This window comes from Pithys albifrons, chromosome 21 (genome assembly GCF_047495875.1).
Source record: "Pithys albifrons albifrons isolate INPA30051 chromosome 21, PitAlb_v1, whole genome shotgun sequence".
NCBI classification, from domain to species: domain Eukaryota; kingdom Metazoa; phylum Chordata; class Aves; order Passeriformes; family Thamnophilidae; genus Pithys; species Pithys albifrons.
The window spans coordinates 5,655,481-5,676,538 of NC_092478.1; the positions used below are offsets into that span (position 1 = coordinate 5,655,481).

General features: G+C 53.6%; 1 protein-coding gene across 5 annotated transcripts in view; it reads left to right on the plus strand.

The window, feature by feature from the left end:
* The first annotated feature begins 298 nt into the window (after positions 1–298).
* CLUH (clustered mitochondria homolog) overlaps positions 299–21,058 on the plus strand; it is a 35,731-nt gene continuing 14,971 nt past the window's right edge. For 2 of the 5 annotated variants that reach the window (XM_071575398.1, XM_071575399.1), the window contains exons 1-10: positions 7,131–8,037; positions 12,937–13,133; positions 14,644–14,815; positions 14,977–15,120; positions 15,322–15,449; positions 16,075–16,229; positions 17,043–17,168; positions 18,556–18,703; positions 19,399–19,491; positions 19,730–20,424. In XM_071575398.1, coding sequence (XP_071431499.1) covers positions 7,146–8,037; positions 12,937–13,133; positions 14,644–14,815; positions 14,977–15,120; positions 15,322–15,449; positions 16,075–16,229; positions 17,043–17,168; positions 18,556–18,703; positions 19,399–19,491; positions 19,730–20,424 — 2,750 coding nt within the window. In that variant the 5' untranslated portion in view covers positions 7,131–7,145. Of the gene's footprint in view, positions 489–7,130; positions 8,038–9,951; positions 10,120–12,936; positions 13,134–14,643; positions 14,816–14,976; positions 15,121–15,321; positions 15,450–16,074; positions 16,230–17,042; positions 17,169–18,555; positions 18,704–19,398; positions 19,492–19,729; positions 20,425–21,058 lie in introns of those variants that run through there. The other 3 variants (XM_071575400.1, XM_071575401.1, XM_071575402.1) reach the window with 3 other exon arrangements.

A 21,058-nucleotide genomic window follows, 5' to 3' on the forward strand; every position in this document is an offset into this window, starting at 1 on the left:
CTCCGGGAAGGTCACAGGCAGCAGGTGTGACCTTCGCTGGGGCCTGGAGACTCCCTGCCTGTGTCCCCGCTTGGCGCGGGGTTGTAGGGTGGGGCTGTGCCGGGTCCGTGCCCGGCCATGTGGGGTCTGTGTGGGGTCCGTGCTGGGCCATGCGTGCTCCATGCCTGGCCATGCGGGACCATGCAGGGTGTGTGCCGATGTGTGCCGGGCCGTGCGGGGTCTGTGCGGGCCGGTCGCGGGGCGGGGCTCGCGGGCCGCGCGGCCCCTTTAAGGCGCTGCCGGCGCGGGGGTTGGGCCCTGGCGGGCGCCGTAGCGGCGGCGGGGTCGCACCACGTGGGGCGGGCGGACGGCGCTGTCCTTCGGCGGGCCCATGGTCATCCGAGCGGGCGAGATGCCGCCGGCCGCCGTGCCGGCCGCGCAGGGCGCCGAGCAGCAGCAGCACCCGGCACCCCGCGCCAGCCGGCCCGCGGACACGCAGCAGCGCCCCGGTAAGGCACCGAGCCGGGGCCTGCGGCGGGAGCGCGGGCCGGACCGGCGGGGCCGGCGGTGCCCGTGCCGGGAGTGCCCGTGCCGGCGGTGCGAACCCACCGCTCCGTCTCCGGCGCCGGGGCTCCCGGGACTCGCTGGGAAGGTCGCGGGGGGCCGGGGCCGCAGTGGAGCCCCGTGACGGTTCTGGCCCGCTCGGGCGGCTCGTTCCGCCTGGGGACACCCGGGCGGAGCGGCCCGGGCGTGCCCGATCCCCTGGCCCGGGGGACTCCGTTTCTGCGGGGAGGCCGTGCCGGGGCCCGGCGGCCTCGCCGTGTGTCGGGGAGGCTCCGCGCAGCCCCGGGGCCGCACTGGCTGCCGGGGCTGGAGGCCGCAGCGGGGCCGGGCCGCGCGATCCCCGGAGCCCGTCCGTGGCTTGGCGGGGCCGGGCCGGGCCCGGGGCAGCCGCGGGATCGGACGGCGCCCCCGGCCCAGGCGGGCCCGTCCCGGCGGAGCGGGAGCCCCGGGCCCGGTGAAGGTCACCTTCATGGGGCCGCTCCACCGCGCGGCCGCGGGGGGGCCCGGGCCGGGAGCGGCCCCGTTCCCGTGGGCCGCGGGGCCGTTCCCGGGGCCGGGTGGGCTGCGTGGGGCGCTGCGGGCACGGAGTTCGTTCCGGGCACCGCGTGGTGCTGCCCGCGCACGGACACGGGTGTCCCGGGGGTGGTGGCAGGAGGGGGTCGGCCCTGCTGCCAGTTCGGGGTGCGAGAGCCACTGACACCTGAGGAAATGGCAGCAAGGATTTTTCTGGGAAAGGCAGGGCCTTGTTCAAGACCTCAGCTAGAAATCGCAGATTTTAACTAATTGTTTGCTGGCTGTTCTCGCTGTGTATCAGAGCCTGAGCGGCTGTCCTCAGTGCCGCCTGCAGGGCTGGCACAGACCCTGCCTCCCCCTGCCCTGGGTTTGCTCAGATTGGTATGTTGGGGGTTTTTGAAGAACTTAAAACTCTTGAGGGTTGATTTCAGGCTCGGCTTTTTTCTCTGGTCCCTAAAGTACAATCAGAAGGGTTACAAGCAGCATGGCTTGTGGCTGGTCTTCGTCCTGAGGCACGTGAATCCACTGAGTGACCTGCCTGCTACTTCTTTCCCCCTCGCCCCTGATTTTATGGTGTCGAGGTGGATTTTTGAAGTTTGTCACTCAAAGCAAAGTTCACTGGCATTTAGTTGTGGAGCAGGTTGGATGCAGTTCAAGAGTGGGGAGCTCAGTGCTGAGAGCCTCCCCCTCTCCGCCTTGTGCCAGATTTTTGAAGCAGGCATCATGCCTGCATTGCCAGCAACTGGGTTAAAAAGTTACGTGGTGTAATCCCTGCCTCTTTGCGTGCAACTGATTGCTGAGGGAGGATGGAAGGTGGAAAAATTCTCCATGTGTTTCAGCACTGCACAATTGTTCAGGCACCTCCTGGGGTTTGGGAGGAATGGGGGAAGGTGTTGTCAGGGAGCAGGGGGCAAGGGTGGTCCTATAATGATTTCTGATGAGGGCGGTTGTAGCTTAAGTTACCTTTTTTATGAGCTAGCATCAGATCAGAGACAGCCATTGTGCACAGTGTTGGTTATTTTTGTTCCTACAGTCTCCACTGCCCTTAAAACACATTTCTCATGTGCAAGGTTATCAGTGCTTCTGGCTACCATAAAATGCCTTTCAACCTCACCTTGCCTAGATTTTGTCTTTTCTAGCTTAGTCCCTCCATCCCTGAGTGTCCCAGCCACCCATGCCTTCAGCCATGTCTTCTGTTAGAGCAGGTGTTAATGGAAAACTGCTGTGGAAGCAAGTGTAGCTGTGCATTAGCAACAAGGTCAGAAGGCTGATTCTTAATCTGGGGATCTGCTATCGCTGTCTGTAGCCCGACCTTGGAGGTTCACTGATGTTTCAGAAAAGGCTGAATTGCTGGCAGTCGGGATTTTTTAGTATGCAGCTCTAACAGGCTTCAAGGGAAGTCAGAGGAAAGTTGAGCAAGAGAAATCTGATCACCACTATAAGGATAAGAAGAGGAAAGGAGCATGATAACGCAGCATCTGTGCAGTGAGATGAGGGATGGGAACCTAAGGTGATCATGTTCAGGGTGGTTCTGCAACTGGGATAAGAGCTGAGCTCCTGCTGGAAGATTGCTACTCTGCCTGAGCAGCCTTGCTCCTGGGTTTCCCAGCTGAAAAGTGGAAATAAGTAGGTCAGGAACATGCACTGAGATAAATCCACCTGCAGACACAGAACTGCCTCATGTACAGTAAAACCAGCACCGTGTTGCAGAGTCCTGTGTTTACCTTCGTTGTCTGTACATGACTAAACTTGGCAGCACATCCTTCTCCTGGCGCAGCTTCCCAGCACCCGCTTTGCTTTCCTGCATCGTGCTCCATTGGTTGTGCTGGAAAGTTGTTACTTCTAGAAGCTTTACACGTCTGAAGTTCATGTATTTTTTTTATTTGCATTTGAGAAGCAAAGCCAGTCCATGGGGCAGTGCTTGGACAGTGTCAAAGATGAAAACCATTGCGTGGTTCCTCGTGGTGGCAGTGGCTGTCACTTTTGGCAGCAGGTCAGGATTTTGCTATAGTAGCAAGGGTGTCTCAGGGTTAGCCTCTGGTTCTTGCCTCCTGCAAGCGCGTGGTTGATGCAGCAGAGCATCTTTGCCACTGGAGCTTTCTGTTGCATTCTGCCTCTCTGAGGTTATTGAGTCCAGGACATTTTTCTGACTGTTTGACATAGAGGCACTTACACAGGGGGCAAACCTTCCCCCTTTTGGGTGGGACAATAGATCTGCGCTTGCAGAAATGCAGGCTGTTTTCTCCAGCTGAAGAAATAACTGCTGTGGTGCTCAACAGCCACTTGACTGGTTCTGAGGGAAAAATCCCATGAAAGGGACCACTGAAGTGAGGTTCCCTACTGCTGAGTGGCCTTGGGGTAATGGCACATTTCTTTTAAGTATGTCCTAGAGAGAAAATCTCTACTTTGACTTGAAGAGGCTGCGGGCTCAGAGGAGTTGTATGTAGTTACTGTCCAACAACAGGAAACTGCAGGATAGCAGCTCTTGCCCTGGGCTGCAGCAGGTCTGATTACCCTGACACCAGCCCTGCTTCCCAGGCTTCCTGCTAGCCACCCTCCTACTGGTGGGGTTGGACGAGGCCTGGGAATGGTGGATCCTGGCTGTTGACAAGCTGTGCCAAGTGCCCTGTGGATGGGCACTGGGGTAAGACTCTGCTGTCAGTGGTCCTGGAGCCTGTGAAGTCGCCAAAGCCTGGAAGCTCAGCTGTGAGTTGGGCTTAGGGCTGAGGTGGGCTTGGGTACCAACTTGGGTTAGGGCACTGGGCATTATGCAGGGTAGGATGGGGTCACACAATGTCCCTGGCAGAGGGGTTCTTGCAGGATGGGTGGGTTTCCAGGCTGCTGCTCACAGTACACTTGCAGAGCTGTGGGGAGCGGCCACCCAGTCTTGTCCCCAGGGCTGTGTGTGGCCCTGGCGGACCCGGGGCAGCTGTGGGTGGCCAAGTGGGAGGCTCCAGGCTAATCGGCACAGCTGTGCCACAGGGTGCAGGAAGGCAGTGGGAGCTGCTTAGGACAACAGCACAGCTGTCAGGTCTTCCCTGCAAACCCTACCCAGAGCTCCCTGCCACCCCCTCTGTGGGTCTTGAGGCTCTTGGCTTTGTATGGGACTCTCAGGACTGGCAAAGTTGGTCCTTCCATTCTCTTGCTGCATGTAGTTTTATCCAGAGCCACTGTGGCTGTGGTGACAGGTGTTGGTGGTAGCGTGAGGTGAAGCTGGAGTTCTGCCTTGCAACACTGTGGATCTGTAGCTATTGCTTCCCAGCATTGCCACTTCTGTCTGCAGGCCTGATGTTCGGCTGGTCCCACTGCACACAGAGACCAGTAGGTTGTTTCCATGCCTTGGGCTCTTGCTGTCCCAGTAGCTTTGTGAAACTAAGATATGTGCCAGAGTTAAGCGCAGAGACTTGGAGAATTATTGGTTGTTTCTCAGGATCTGTCTGAAATGCAGTTCCTTCCTTCGGCTCTCTTGAAATTTGAGAAACATGCTCTCCCTGAGACAGTTGATGTTTTTGTTGGTGCTGATCTTTGCACTTTGCCTTAGTCCTACTCTTTGCTCCTGATTTCTGTGATGTTTGAATTGCATGTTGTTGTAGCAAGGTCACCCAGACAGCCAGTTTCAGGGCTAAGTTTCCAAAGCTTTGGCCAGATGGAAAGTTTACAAATGGGTTTAAATGTAGTTCCCAGATGAAGAGAGCACGTTGTGGGTGGCTCAGAGTGCCAGATGCAAAGCACAGGCATTTCAGTGCTTGTAAGTACCCGAGCCAGCAGCTGTGGGACCCAGTGGATGTTCTGGGGCTTGGCCCTGCCTAGACCACTGCAGGCAGCAGCCCCACCACTGCTCTCTGTGTCAGTCACTCCTTGTGGTGTGAAGCTGCTGAGAAAGAAACAGAGATCTTGTACTTCTGCCCACAGATGGGTTAGAACCAATTTAAGTTTAAAGATGGCAGTAGAACAGCTCTAATGTTTTACTGTGGGCTCTTATTAAAAGAAGTCCTTGTTGCACCTAAAGTGCTGGAAGTTCTTGGGAAGCTGTGGTTTCCACGGGGGAGGCAGGAGGCACCTCTGCATGTCTCCCACCTGCCCGATGGGGTGTCCTGCAGTCACATTTCCATTAGGGCCATCTGTGGACATAATGCTTGTTCATTTAGTCAATTTATTTGGATTCATTAAACTATTTATTTAGTTTAATTACTTATTTCACTAAAATTTAATTTGCATTTGCTGTACTGACAGCAGCCTTCATATGTTAAAGCTGACACATATCATGCTGGTCTGAGCTTGCTTTGGCTGGAGTCGAAGAAATCTGGCTCAGTTTCATGAGACCTGGTAAGGTGCTTCTCTGGGAGATTTTTCTTCACGGAGGTGTTTTGGTAAGGAAGAAGACTTGATGCTGTCAGTACATCTGAACTCATTCAAAAAATCATCAGAAAAACATGAGTTAGCAATACTGATGTGGTCTGAAACTTGGTGGTGGCTCAAGAGGCTGAGGGGTACCCGGTCTTGGGGCTCCAAAGACCCATCAGCTGCTGCACTGAAGGAGCAACTGTGGGGGTGCTGAGGGCTCCTTGCTTACTGGGACAGGAGCTGAAACAAGTTGGATTGTGAAAGGCTTCTGATTCCTCTTCATTTTAAAAGGACAGCAGAAGCTGGCTAGGGTTTCTGTGGAGAGCTGCTGATCTGTTTTTCAGCCTGTTTCTCTGGCAGGTTGCTGGCTGGCTCAGGCTCTGCGGGCTGCTCCTGGCCTTCCCAGTGCCCCTGTTGCAAGGGGATTGCCCTGCCTCTGTGTGTGTTGTGTTGGCCTTGAGCAGGGACCACGTGAGCTGTGTGGTCCTGGCTTTGTTCTAGTTCTGGTGGTTTTGTGCTGGAGACGTGGCATGTATTTTTCTTTTGCTTGGTGCAGAGTTTGTCCCTTCTTGTTAATGTAGCTATGTCAGGTGTGCACGAAAGCTTTCCCAGGCAGGTCCAAGGCTGCTTGGTTTAGTCTGCAGCTCTTGCACATCATGTCAAGTGTTTGAAAGATCAGGTTCTTTGCATGTGTCCCAGGAAACCTGGATCACTGAAGGAACCCATGTAGCTGAGCATCATGCCTGGCATCACAGGATGTGTGCAGAGCAGCCGTGATGCCTGGCTGATACTGCCGAGAGAAGATGAGGAGCAAGTGTTTGCAGTGCAGCCTCACTGGCAGCCTGTGGTGTCCTGCTTGGCCACAGCCTCCCCAGGGCACCTGATGCTTGGAGAAGTCTCCAGCTCCATAATCCCTGATTCAGTTACTGTGATTTTTCTTAAGGTAGCATGGAGAGAGAAGAGGTGTTAGGGGGTTGTGTGTGTGATTTTGTGGTTCGTTTGTGTTTGATATGGCAGAGCAGAGTGAGAGGAGAGAAAACTCGTCTGGAAACTACTTACTGGTTCGATGCCTGCCTGCTTTGTGCTCGCCTGCTTAGTATGGATGGCTGTGCCGGGCTCGGGCGTGCCATAGTAACTGCCCTCGCCTTGTAATTCAATGCATCTCGCTTGCTCAGGTTTGGCAGCGCTGGGGCATGAGCACTCATCCCATGCTGCACCGGTGTGGCACTCGAGATCGGGCTATTTTTAACTTCCCTGGGCCAGGGCGATCGGGCCGGCATCCCCCTGCGAGCGCCTGGAGAACCTCAGAGCCCGTCTGTGCTGCAGCACAGTGGGGAGAGCCGAGGAGAGGAGAGGAGAGGAAGGGAGAGCCGTCGCTGCGAGAGCTGCTCTGGGGCCTGGCGGGTATTGTGGCATGAGCGTGGCAGGAGGGGAGAGGGGCGAAGGCACGGTGGTGGATGAAGGTCGCTGGGGAGCACTTTGGGAGAGCTGCTGCAAGTTCAACATCTGATTCTTGCAAGCACGTGGTACCCTGTGCAGAGTCTCTGCAGGGCTGCAGGTCCTCTGTGTCCTGCCACTCTCGGGCCAAGGAGGAATTCTGTTTGGAGAAGGCGGCTGACCGCGTGAGAAGGCAGCGAAGGGCACGGGCTGCGCGTGGGAGTGTGCCTTGTGGGGACTTCAGTGTATGTGTGAAACACGGCTGACTGTTCTGATCTGGTGCTGCATGAGCCAGGCTGCCAGTGATCATGGGGAACAGCCTTTTTGCAAACTGCTGCAGGCAAGTCACTGATCTCCTCTTCCAGCCACGCAACTCTGACTCGCCTGATGAGAGGTCTCCCCTCTTGCCAAAGTCTCCTTCAAGCTGTGCTGTCTGCCCGGAGATGCCAGAAGCTGCCCAGTGTGCTGGGCTGTATCCAGACATCATCCCCAGCGAGGTGGTCAGGACTGGAAGCCTGCAGAAGGACACCAAATGCATCCAAGACCTATCTGAGACCAAGGACAAAGAAGGAACGGTGACAGTTTGTGATAAGAGTGGTTTGAGACCCAGTGTTGACAGTGCCAGCCTGCTCCTGCAGGCAGAGGCATCCCATGCAGTGACTGTCCTTCCAGCCGACCTTGGGGCTGGGCCGGGAGGGCTGGTTGATCATGCTCAGTCGCTTGAGGCCTGCCAGAGTTGCATGAAACTTGAGGCCAGTGGCTTAGCCCACAGATCCTGCCGCTGGGAGGAGCACGTGGCAGCAGCTGATGGGGGGGATCCAGGCCCTGGAGCACATCCTGCCAGCCAGGGCCACGGCGAGGGACGAGCAGCCATGCGTTTAGACACAGCCTTGGTGGGTCCAGACACTGTGCCAAAGCACGGAGGTCCTGCTTACTCCCCAGGGAGCCCTGGAACACAGTCCTCTGCTCTGCCAGCAATTGTGAGGAAAACTCCACCAGCCCAAACTGCAGTTGTGCCACCTTTCCGCCCTGGCAAGGTGTCACCTAAGGCTCGGGACACAAATACTGGTTTTGCAGTGACAGAGCCCACTGCCTGCCCTGGTGGCAGGTCAAGCTGCGATCCTGACTCCCAGATGCAGGTTCTACCCTCAAAGCAGCAGCAGAAGAAGAAGAGGAAGAAAAAGAAGCTCCCTCTCCCAGGTGCTCAGCTCTGACCCAGGGGCTCTGTCATGCTTCGAGGAGCCAAAACATTGTATGCCTCTAGTGGGAATGGGTGGCTTCCTGTGGGATGGGGTAGCACAAAGAAGAGGGGAGGGGAGCAGAGGTGATGTTTTGACTTCATGGGAGAAGGAGGAAGGTGGCAGGATATCCCACCTGAGTGTGTACCGCAGAGGGACCTATCTATACCTTGTCCATATGAGCAAAGCAAAAGTAAGGGTGTTTCGCTTATCTTTTTAGTTCATAAGGCAAATCCCTCTTTTGTTTGTGACTGCAAACATGGTCCTTGTAAAGGATGGGACGGGATCTCTCCAGCCCAGCCTGCACCAGCACAGATGGAAATGTGGGCCCAGGAGAGACCAGCACAGGGGTAACTTCGGCTCCTGTGAGCTGCATGTGGGTAGAGGAGAGGCCTGACCTGCGGGGATGGAGCAGCTCTGCAGCTGTGCTGAGAAGGGGATGTTCCTTCTCCTTCATCTCTTGATGCATTATTCCAGTGCTGTGGGGACAGCAAGGCCTCAGCCAGATGTTGCAGTGTCGAAAGGGAGCAGCCACTCACTTGGCCACATCTGTCTTTACTCCTCTCCCACTTCTCCATGAACTGGCTGGCGTCCGCTCCAGTGTGGCACCAAGGGGTAACTCAGAGAGGCTTTTGTCCTCACTCAGACTTCTGGGATCTGAGAAACATTATTTTTTTAAGTCTCAAGGTCAAATTTTGCCTTTCTATCCCTATGTTTTTTGTTCAGGCGCTGTGCAGTGGCTGAATCAAGTGCTCAAGTGCTGTCTTGTGGTGCACCCGGTGGCATGAGGGGAATGTTTACTGTGACTGACCCAAGCTGGTGGCTTAGTTTGTGGTTTGGCACCATTCGTTTTCCCTGTGCCCACTGACATGCCAGTGGCAGGTGTTCAGGCTGCAGCTGGTTGGGAAGCTGCAGAAACTGTGTTACATTTTTTGGAATTTGAAATAGCTTTAAGGAGGGAAAGGCAGAATTTGGTGCCTCAGAATGGCACTGGAGCTGATACGAAATGCATTCCAAAACTCAGTGGTGGAAAAGTTTAATTTCCAGGTTTGTGCCTCTGACAGTCTCTGTGGCTACTAATGTAGGGAAGGAAGCTCCTCACTGGCAGAGCAGTCCCTGCAGACCAGGCTAGCTTACAGCAATGTAATGTCGCTGACTTTTTGATAATCTTAGAAAAGAATTACTGACTAACTTTGATTTAAAATACTGGTTTGAGCATTAATTAGTTATTAGCTAACACTTCCCAGGATCTGTGCTATAAGTGGCTATGTGCAACAACCAATGTGTGTGCCCTCACCACACAGAGATCCTGCCTGCTTGTATTCGCCAGGTGCCCACCACCTCTGCAGCCTGGCTGTAAATAAGGAAGTGTGATTAAAGCAGGACCTGTCACCTTGGCGTGTGAACTCTGTGTCCAGGCGCAAAGATGAAACCTAATCCTCAGTCTGATCCCGTCTGCCAGGTGTGACCGCAGATGGGCGAGCATGGGTCGATTCCCCCGGTGAGGTGGTGCCCAGCCACCTCCTGCCCACTCTCCTGACGCTCTGCTCTTGCGTGTACACGAGGCTTGTTCACGCTGTGCTCGGAGTAGCAATGAGAACATCGTGTTACGGCTCGGCCGCCAGCCAGCGCGAGCCAGAGCTCAGCAGCCTCCACTGCGCCTGGGAGTGCAAACCGTGGGCCGAGAGGAAAAGGAGAGTCTTTGCTGGGGCACTGGCACATCCCTTGGAATGACAGGGGAGACCAGAGGTCACAGCCTTCAGTCAAGACCTGTGTCTTGAGGCCAGCGTGACCCGGAGAAGGGATCTCCTTGCTCTGTCTCCAGCAGCGAGCAGGGCGGTAAGCGGGAGGAGCAGCCGGGTTTGCCGCTGGAGCGGGTGGGACCGCTTCACTGTGACTCAGACACCTTCCGTGAGCCGTCTGGGGTGCAGCACATGGCAGTGAGAGCTAGCAGCCAAGCACAGCTGCTGACCAGTTTGAAGTGAGAGTGAGGAACAGGACAGAGGTTTTTCAGGAGTCCCTGTTGCTCCTCCTGCCATCTCAAGTAAGTTGAAATTGAGTGCCCCATGATCTGCCTTCCTCTCCATGCTGGTTCTGCCAAGGCCATGGCACAACAGGGCTGCAGGGGGTGGGAGGATCCAGTGACCCACTTTAAGGCAGGTGGGTGCAGCTCTGCTTCCCTCGGGGTGCACATGTGGTGAGTCAGCACCCAAGAGGTAGTATGGCCTCCAGGGCAGCTTGTGCTTTGTTGAAACATACCCATTCTGTATAGACCCCACTGGAAAGTCCTGGATGGCTCACATCCAAGGGTTAACCTGCTGCACAGCAGGTCTTTCTCAGTACAGGCTTAACTTTTGTTTCTAAACTTAAGCCAGTGCTGGCTGAAGCTGGATCCTCTGGCTTAGGGAGGCATGAAGATGTTGCCTCTACATGTCTCTTGTCACAAAGTACAGAGTTGGGCCAGCCCTGTCTTCACTTGAGTAGGGAAAGAGGAATGGAAAGGGTAAATGTCTTGTATTTCTACAGACAAGAAACAATCTTCTGATTTCTGAAACACTCAGTAGTTTGGGTTTCTGACACCACTGAGCAGTAAAAAGCAGAAGCATGGTCCTGGCTGGTGACTTTATCTTGCTGTGTGAAGATTTCCCTGTCTCACTTTGCTTTGCCACTGAAGGCATTTATTGTGCTCCATACCAGTGTTTGCATGGGTTGCAATACCAGCCTTCCTCATAGCCAAATTCTGCCTCGCATTTCTGGCTGCCACAGCAGGAGCCAAGGTTCAGTGATCCTGCCCTGCTTGGGTGGGCAGGGGCTGGCCAGTCTGGCTCGAGTGGTCATCCTGTCTGCAGTAGCTCCAGGTACAGCATTTCTGTGGTGGCTTTTCTGCACTTCCTTCAGGTCCCCACGTGTTCAGGCAGTCCAGGAGTCTGGCTGTGCTGGCTGTAGGGTGTGACGAGGGGCTCTCCCCAGCCCTCTGGGCATGATGTGGTTTTTCTGAAACCGCATCTCTTGAGGCGCTCTTGTGTGGAGCTTTTCGTCCTCCTTTCTAGCATGACTGCAGCTTGCTGGAGCCAGAGCCAGGCCTCTTGTCTGGCTTGCCTGTGGCTTCATCTGTCAAAGAAATGAGCAGCTTGTGCTGGGGACATACGCAACAGTGACAGGGAACATGAGCAGCAGCTGCTGAGCTGCCGAAGGCAGCAGAGGCTGTGTGAGGCAGCTCTGCTACCTGCTGCCTTTTGGAAAGGATGTGCGCTCATTGCATTTCTTGCCCTTTCACCATCCTAACTCAGCCCTGACAGTTGTGTCTGAGGGTTTACTGTTGGCAGTCTTAGTCTGAAATGAGAGTGTGGCCCTCCGGGATGCTTCAGCAGGGCCTGTTGCTGCAGCCTCGTGTTGTGTGCCAGGGGCATGCAGGGGACTATGGCATTTCCATCCCTGTTCTGGGTTATTGTGAAGGCTCGATAACTTCTCTGGGCTGCAGAAGCAGTTGGGGCTGATGGGGAAGAGCTAGCTGTGACAGCTGTAGGTCCTCACGCCACAGCACCTGTCTGTGAGATGAAGGAGCTGAGCTGCCCTATCTGCTGCAGACTGGTGCCTTGCTGGGAGGTGAGGAGGAGTAGAGACCTGCCAGATGGAGCTGCTGGCTGCAGCCTTGGGGCATTAGCTTGGCTAGGAGCTGCTCTGACCCTGTGCATCCTCTTAAAAAGGTTGTTTCTGCTACCTGGGAAAAACCCCCACCTGCTCCATCTGTGCTGCCTGCAAGTGGGTGTCTGGGATCACCAAGCTGGAGGGGCCATGTGTGACCTTGGAGGTCCAGCTGAGTGTGCCAGGACACCCCTGCTGGGAGCACACCCTGTGGGCCACAGTGCTGGCTCCCCTCTGGGGTCCATTGCCCTGGGTGCATGGGCTGGTGTCATGCTCTGGGGCACCAGCCTGGCAGGCTGGGGGGAAGGGGTACTGCCCTCTCCCAAAGTTGCCATCAGTGGCTCTTTTTGCTCTTCCAGCTTACCCTGGCAGCACTTTGATCCTCTTTAGTGTGGTCCCCACCTTGATTCACAGGGTGTAGGCAGCTCTGGGAGACTGGCAGCTTCCTAGACCTTACCAGCTCTCTGCCACTATCCACCTTATTGGAAAAGAAAACAAACCATTGCAGAGTGGTGAGGTAGGTGCAGAGAGCTCCCCAACCCTGTGACACATCCATCTAAATGAGCATTTAAATGCCGTCACCCTTCTCTTGACTAAAATTGCTTAGGCGAAGCCTCACCCTGGCACCATGGGATCTTGTGAAGTATTTTGGCAATGCAGAGGATGGCCAGATGCAGGCAGGGGTGTGGGAGCTGTTTGTGTGGCTGTGGAGTAACCAAGCTCCCACGTGATGCGCAGCAGAGCGGTGCCGCTGCAGCTCCTCGCCTCCCTCTCCCTCCTGAGCTGCAGCGTCCCAGCAGGGCTGTGAGGTGCTGTTTGACATGTTGGTGCAGAGGTTACAGCTGCCTCCAGGCCGCAAAGCACCACACACCCATTTCTTTTAATTAAGAGGCTTCTTAAGACAACTCAGTGTGGTGTACACTGACCCATCCTTCCTGCCCTTCTTCCCTCCCCTCTCCACACACAGTTTGTGGAAGATGCAAACCCTGCAGGCGAGTGAGAGCACATTAATTATGCTGTGAGGGGAAGGGAGGGAAGAGACTGGCACACCTCTGTCTAGTAAACAGCAAGTGCGGAATAAAACCCTTCCTGTCTTTTAACCCCTGGCTTGCTCAGGCTGGACATAGGACAGTGGTGGTGTCCCGGCCTGTCTGCAGCCACTCAGAGAACTGTCCCTTTGCTCAGACCTTGTCTAAATCCTTCTCTTCTCAATCAGAGCACCCGTCTGGTGTGGCACTGATGAATGGCAGCGGCCCGCATGACAACCTCAAGGGTGAGAAGGAAGCCAAACAGAATGGCCATGAGGAGGCTGACCCGGGAGAAGATGGGAATGACCAGGAGGTCATCGTCATACAGGACACGGGATTTACCGTCAAGATCTGTGCACCAGGGATAGAGCCCTTTTCCCTGCAGGTACCAGCCCTTGCCAGCTGGGGAGGGGAATGGAGGCAGTGGGAAGCATTTGAGCCAGGTCCCTTCAGCTGGCAGGCAGGGAAGGGGGAGGAGACTGTGCCCAGGAAGGCCCCTGTTAGCCCCTCCAGTCTGGACAGTACCTTCAGGCTGCTCACAGCTCCCTGACCTGTTCATCCTCTGACAGGACTAAATGGGGAAGGATGGAGTGTGCAGGAGAGAGGCTGCCTGACCAATGCCTTTGAGGGAAAAAAGGAAGGAAGAGGAGACATGAGCAAGAGGCTGCCTGGCCCAGGCCTGCCTGGACATTGCAAGGATAGGGAGGGTGTTTTGTTCTGGATCCCAGGTGTGGAGCAAGGGGAGGGAGAAGGCAGAAGGCTTGGACGTGGAGCTGAGCACAGAGGAAATGGCCTTCCCACTTCTGGGCTGTTCTAAAGAAGGGTTGTGAAAACATGATGTCTGGGCCTGACTCTCAGGAAGAGAAAATCTCTTGCTTGCTCAGCAGTTTTGGCATGATACTGCTTTGGGCCAGCCTGGGTTTGATACAGTGGCACGTGCTAGCACAGCTCAGGGTGCTCAAGCACCAGCCTGAGGACCAAGGGAACAATGCAATCTCCACTTCTTTCTGCATGGAGAGCTCTGCCTGTGTCATGTGGACAGTGACATGTGCTGCCAGATCAGGATGGGCTCTGACATGCCTAGCTGATAGTCTCATTTAGCTTAATACTTCATTCAAATAGGTTTTGGTGAGGTATCTCCTGAGGAGAGTCATCTGGAATCTAAACCAAGTGGGAAATCTTGCCTCCCCAAGACATGCAGAGAGTGCAGTGAAATCCCATCCCCCATGGAACTAGCTGTGTCTCAGCCTGGCTTTTTTTCTCCTTTAAATCCCCTTGGCTATTAGTTTTAATAGGCTAATAATAGCAGGCCGTGTTTTTTACAGCAGCTTATGTAAACTACCTCGAGTCCTCTGAGCCTGTGAGCAGTGTCAGTGGGGCTGGAGCAGAGCAGGGAGGTGGGAGAGCAGTGCCAGGCACCAGCCTGAGTGGTGTGTGGTGTCATGGAGCCGTGTGGAGATGTGGTACTGACACACCACATGTACCACAGGCACCGCAGCCTGTTGAGAGGAGGAAATGGGCTGTTTTCCACATGCATCATTCAAGGCCTCACCACAAATGTGCAATGTGAATGGATAAGGGAAGAACCCCCAGTTTCCCACACCACCTTCTCTTTTTTCACTGCCCTCTGTCCTATGCTAAGTACTTGGTGCAGCACTCAGCTGTTAACACCTCTGGGTGCCAAGCCCTGTGGGATGGAGCTGGTGGGGCTGACCCTGCCAGAGGTGGCAGTGCTCTCCCAGCAGGGACAGAAGTGATCTTCCTGGGAAGGGATGTAGAGTCTGCTTTTCTGAGCCTGGGGAGATCCAAGAGTTGCTTGATTCTGCTGCAAAGAGAAAAAGTTTGGCAGGAGCACATGTGAAGGTGAAAAATAACTGGGTTCTTCCCTCCGTAAGGTTTCTCCACAAGAGATGGTGCAAGAAATCCACCAAGTTTTGATGGACCGGGAGGATACCTGCCATCGGACTTGCTTCTCCTTGCAGCTGGATGGCAATGTCCTCGATAACTTTGCTGAGCTGAAAACTATTGAAGGACTGCAGGAGGGCTCGCTGCTGAAAGTGGTGGAAGGCAAGTTCCTTCAGACGTGGGAGGGAATGAGTGAGGGCTTTTATAAGGAGTGGTTTTGGCCACTTGGCAGCCCTTTCGTGTGGTTCCGTTTTTGAGACCTGTGTGCCAAAGGAGTAGCAAATGTGTAATTCCAGTTTCTTTCCTCACTTTTTGCTCATCAGAGCCATACACAGTGCGAGAAGCCAGGATACACGTGCGTCACATTCGGGACCTTCTGAAGAGTCTTGACCCATCAGATGCTTTCAATGGTGTGGACTGTAACTCATTGTCCTTCCTGAGTGTCTTCACTGAAGGAGACTTGGGAGGTATGGGGCAAAAAGACTTCTCTGGTGTGGTCAGGGGTTTCATTCCCTGACTCCTTGTTTAGTTAAACACACAGTAACAGTCAGCTGTTCCACATCATTCGGAGGAACACTTGGAGCACTTCTGCATCCCTCCTTGAATGATGACTGGAGGAGGGAATGCTGCACTTTCCAGAACTGACTTTCTATCTCTGTCCGTTCTAGACAGTGGAAAACGGAAGAAGAAAGGTACCGAAATGGAACAAATTGACTGCACCCCTCCTGAACATATCCTGCCAGGTAGCAAAGAGAGGCCCCTGTGTGCCCTTCAGCCCCAGAACAGAGACTGGAAGGTAGAGTTCTCCTGTGTCATTGAAACAGCTGTTGGCACATTCCTCGCAGCAAACTGGTGGTCAGGGATTGAAAGCTGAGCTGGAGTGGACTTTGGGATTTGCTGTGCTTCATGCTTAACAAATGCTGGGATAGCACTGCTTAGCTAAAAGAATAAAGTCCAGGAGCTGGTGTGTGAAACACTGGACATGGAGTCTGAACATCTGCAGTGTGGAAGGGCCAGGTTTGCTGGGAGGGGAGGCAGAGAAGAGAGAGTTCCTCTGCAAAGTCCTTGGAGACAGGATCTGCAGATCACTACAGATTGCCCTTAGCTTTCCCATGCCCTCCCACTTGGATTCCAGTTTAGAAGCTGCCATTTGAAAACCAGTACAGCAAGAAATCCGTGCCCTGTGCAACCCAAAGGCCCAGGGTGTCTGTTTTCACCCATGTCTTGTGGTGTTGAAAGACAAACTCTAGTGGGCTGCAGAGGGCTCAGGAAGGCTGTGCTCTGGAGACCAGGTGGGTTTGTAAGCTCCGTTTCTGGAATCAAGCAGGTAAAAGGGATCTGTCTTTTGTACACTGAATGACTCTAACTCAAGGAAATTAATTCCTGCTGACAGGAGTTGCTTCTGTTGTGTTCTTCTGTAGCCTTTGCAGTGCCTAAAGGTATTGACAATGAGTGGCTGGAACCCTCCACCCGGTAACCGGAAGATGCACGGGGACCTCATGTACTTGTATGTCATCACGGTGGAGGATCGGCACGTCAGTATCACTGCGTCCACTCGGGGATTTTACTTGAATCAGTGAGTAACTGAGATTCTTCCTGTCCGGCCCCGCAGCTGCCAACTGGAAAACAATCCACAAACAAACAGTTGCTCCCTTTTTTTTTTCTTTTTATTTTTTCTTTGGTGGAAAGCAGCCTATTTTAATTCACTGCTTACATGGGTTTGTGGGAGTTGCTGTACTGGATTGGGCTGTTCAGTTATGCCTGGTACCACTTCTCCACAGTGGCTAAATGCCCGGTGCTTTAGGGAAAGTTTAAACATCCCATAATGTCATCAGCTAATTAGAGCATTTTGAGTCGGGAGGAAATTCTTTCCCGACCATTGTAACTATCTCATTGTGCCCTAAAGCAAAAGCACAGCCTGTCAGAACTCCCTGAGCTGGGCACAGATTTGACTAGAATTTTTTTTTTCTAATGATGACTGTGAGAGACTGCTGTGGCCATGCCTGTTGGAGTGGCTGTGCCAAGGGTGTTCTCTGTTAAGCAAAGGCTCTTTTGGTGTTTGGGAAGCTTTGTTAAATCAGTCCTTCCCAGCTATAAAAATAAAAGCCTCTCTTGAGGCTGAGGGTGGCTGAGGAAGGTCTAAATTAAATAACCCATCAGGGCCAGGTACAGGATTACTGGCTGTGTCTCATGTAAGGAGGCTGGAGAGGGTCCTTGCAGCCCATTTACCTGTGTGTGCCCCATGGTCTTCAGTTTGCAGGCAAGGGCACATTGTGCAGCCTTTGATACTGTCCATGTATGGAGAGCTCTTGGTCGTATTCCACGTTCCCAGGATGTAGGAAGTCTCAGGTATGACAATGGCTTGTGACTATTCTTTTTTCTCTTGCAGGTCTACTGCATATAACTTCAATCCCAAACCTGCAAACCCCAGTTTTCTCAGTCATTCCTTGGTGGAACTACTTAACCAGATCAGCCCTACCTTCAAAAAAAACTTCTCCGCCTTGCAGAAGAAACGGTAGCAGTGCTTGTTTTCTAGTTCCTTGAGCCTGGTGTGAAGTTGGGGAGGCCCAGGTGTCTGGCTAGTCCTGTGAAGCTAGATGCCACTGGTGCAGCAGGATTTGCAGTGCCTGCTTCTCTGAGCTCACAGAGTGGTGGGTGGTTGAGACACATGAGTGTAAGCTGCAAGGACCACAGAAGCACCTGACTGAATGTCATGGCACACCCTGAGGTGTAGCTGGCTTTTCCTTGTTCAAAACATGAGCTGTGGGAGCTGATGTGCCTGTCTGTGGTGTTCAGCAAAGCAGTGACAGAGGCCAGTGGAAGCCCAGAGTCCCAATCTGTATGCACTGGATGGTTCCTCTTGGCTATAGCTCTCCTCTGACTCTTGCTTACAGCATGTAGATTTACTGTTTCAGTTCTGCCTGAAGCAAAGGGTGGGGGGATGACAGCATTCAGTTGCCATGGGAGTATCAGTTGTGGGGCTTATCTGGAATTCAGCTGCTCTGTCCCTGCTGGGAGAGTGAACACACAGGACAATTTGCACAGTGCGAGTGCGAGCCTGGAGGTGGCTGCAGTGTTCACATAAGGGACCATCTCCCAAGGGGTGGGTCTCCTCGCCGAGGCTCTGTGTTGGCCACATGCCCTGTGAGAGGCTTGGTGGCTGCCCAGCTACATGGGCAGCAGTGTGTTAATGCACAGCCACAGGCTGCAGCAGCACTGGTAACCTCATCAGTAGGTACTTCTTCCCTGGTCCAAAAAAAGAGACTGAAGCATAAATATCAATGAACATAACATACAAGGGCTTTTTGTAGGCTTACAGTAGAAAGAGAATGGTTATTTTAAACATGTCTGTGCATGTTAATTTTCTCTTAATTTCCTCTAACTCCTGTAATAATAAAACAACAATAAGGCATTGTTTGATTCTCCTGTCCTTGCTGCAGGGACCATTTGTTCTGCTCCAGGACAGTCGGTCCTGTGCAAAAGGCTGTCATTCTTCAGAGTCACTTAATGAACTGCCTCCGCTCAGCAGGGTGCGGATTGACAGGCAATTGTGTGGTTTTCGGGAGCTCTGCTGCTGCTGCTTCATTAAGGAGATGAAAGTGACACTAGACAAGGGCCGAAATTAGCAGTGGCCTCCAGCCACCACTGGGACTATCTGGCCATTTAAAAATGATTATACTGTATTGCTTCTTGGGCCAGAAGTAACTAGAGATGAGCCCCCAGCCCCTGCTGAGAGTAGACAGATTACAGGAGAGGCCCTTCAGCAGTGCTTGTGTTTCCTCTGTGGGCTGCTGTTACATTGCAACCTGTATGGACTGGTGTGAAAGCACAGGGAAACTTCTCTTAAAATAGAAATAAATCTTTCATTGGAAAATGCCTAATTGTTTTCCCTCCCAAACTAGGGTTCAGAGACACCCTTTTGAGAGGATAGCCACTCCTTTCCAAGTGTACAGCTGGACAGCTCCGCAAGCAGAGCATGCCATGGACTGTGTCCGGGCAGAAGATGCTTACACTTCTAGACTGGGCTATGAGGAGCACATACCTGGACAGGTATTGGTCTTGCTTTGCCTGACAATACTGGCTGGAGTTTCGCTGCCAACTGTGCTGGGAATGAGTTAGCTTTCTACAAGTAACCTCTGGTATTTGTGGAAGGGTTTTGCTCATCAAGGGCAAACTTCTTCAGAGGGCCCTTGACTCTATGGGCTGTGCTTCTCAGGCTGCAGCTCCTTGAGCGTGGAAGGGTCTGAGAGGTGCAGGTCTGGCTTGGATGTTTATAAATTCCACACCTCTGCTCTGAGGTGTGTCACTGCACATGAGGCAGAGTGCTCCACTGTGCCAGTCAGGTGTGGAAACACCTCTTCTGTCTCTGAGAAGACTATTCCAAATGCTTCAGTTGCAGCTTTGTAGCACAAACTGGTGCAGTGCTGCCTGTGGGCAGGTGTGTGCCTGCAGTGTGACTGCTGTGCAGACTGATGACACTTGCACAGTGCTGCTCCTTCAGTGACACTGCTCTGCATTAGCTAGGCTGAAGCAACATCTGTCCCAAACCCCTGTTGAATGCAGTCCAGTGTGGAGGTGTGTTTGTTCCTGGTGCTATTTCACTTCCTGTGAGCTCCACCACAGCCTAAGTTCTTGCCCCTTTGTCTCTCCTCTCCCGAAACCCCTCATGAAGCAGGAATGCTGCCTCGCCAGCCCCTTCCCACACAATACATTGCTTCCCACAAGGCTTTTCTTCCCTCTTTCAGACCAGAGACTGGAATGAGGAGCTGCAGACCACACGGGAGCTTCCACGCAAGAACCTGCCTGAGAGGCTGCTGAGGGAACGTGCCATTTTCAAGGTAACTTTGGGATGTGGAGGCAGCTCCTGACACATCCCCATCTCTGCTGCCTGTGTTCTGGCTCCTGGGGCTTGTATCCAAGCTACCAGCCAGGCTCACAGAAGTAAAACCCAATGGACCTGCCTATCTGCTGGAAGGCTATCAGGAAGAGTGGAGCGGAGGGAAATTTTGCAAGGATCTTTGAGAGCAGGGGGCTGGGAGCCTGTCCTGATCCAGCTTGTTCTTCTCCTGCCCCCAGGTTCATAGTGACTTCACTGCAGCAGCAACACGAGGTGCTATGGCTGTCATTGATGGCAATGTCATGGCCATCAACCCCAGTGAGGAGACCAAGATGCAGATGTTCATCTGGAACAACATTTTCTTCAGCCTGGGCTTTGATGTCCGTGACCACTACAAGGACTTTGGTGGAGATGTGGCTGCTTACGTAGCTCCTACCAATGATCTCAATGGTGTGCGGACCTACAATGCTGTGGATGTGGAAGGGCTGTACACTCTGGGGACTGTTGTGGTGGATTACAGAGGTTACAGGGTGACAGCTCAGTCAATTATTCCTGGCATCTTGGAGCGGGAGCAGGAACAGAGTGTCATCTATGGGTCAATAGACTTTGGCAAGACAGTTGTCTCACACCCCAAGTACCTGGAGCTGCTAGAGAAGACCAGCAGGCCGCTGAAGATCCAGAAGCACAAAGTTCTCAACGACAAAAACGAGGAGGTGGAGCTGTGCTCCTCAGTGGAGTGCAAAGGCATTATTGGCAATGATGGGCGTCACTACATCCTGGACCTGCTCCGCACCTTCCCTCCAGATCTAAACTTCCTGCCTGTTGAAGGGGAGGAGATGCCAGAGGAATGTAAGAAAATGGGGTTCCCCAAGCAGCACAGACACAAGCTTTGCTGTCTCCGGCAAGAGCTTGTTGATGCCTTTGTAGAACACAGGTGAGCAGAGCTCTTCCCTTCCTCTACCTGCAACTGGTCACGGTCCAAGTCAGGACCACGCTGCATTGTCCCAGGAACATCCCAACAGAGCTGCCAGGAGTGGGCAGCTAATTGCCCCATTGTTTGGCCATGCAAGTGCAATTATAGAAACTTAATTAATGAGAGGTGAGAACAGTAGGGATTCGTACAGGGGTCCAGGGAGCCAGGGTTTGTGTTTTAGTTTTGAGATCCACTTCGTTGGTCCCTGTCCAAACATTTAGAAGTTCTTTCTCGGCAGGTATCCTGTGCATCTGATTGCTAGGGAATGGGAAGATACATGCTTCTTGTTCAGGCACTCCAGATGTCCAGAATGTTATCTCTGTTTCCTAGAGGCTACAAAAACGTGCTGTAGGCACGTTGTGGTGGAATGTGTGGGGGTGTCTGTGCTGGCGAGGCAGTGGGAGCCTGGGCAGTGGGACATGTTGCAGTCATGTGGTGCAGCCATGGGGTGCTGCAATGTCAACACTCCTGCTCCCAGTGGGAAGGGCTGTGGGTGCTTTGCTGTCACAGGTGGCCAGAGCCTGTGTTTTGCTTGCCAGGAAGATGAGCCTTCCTGCTGCTGACGGAGGAGCTGTGTCTGCTGAGCAGCCAGTTC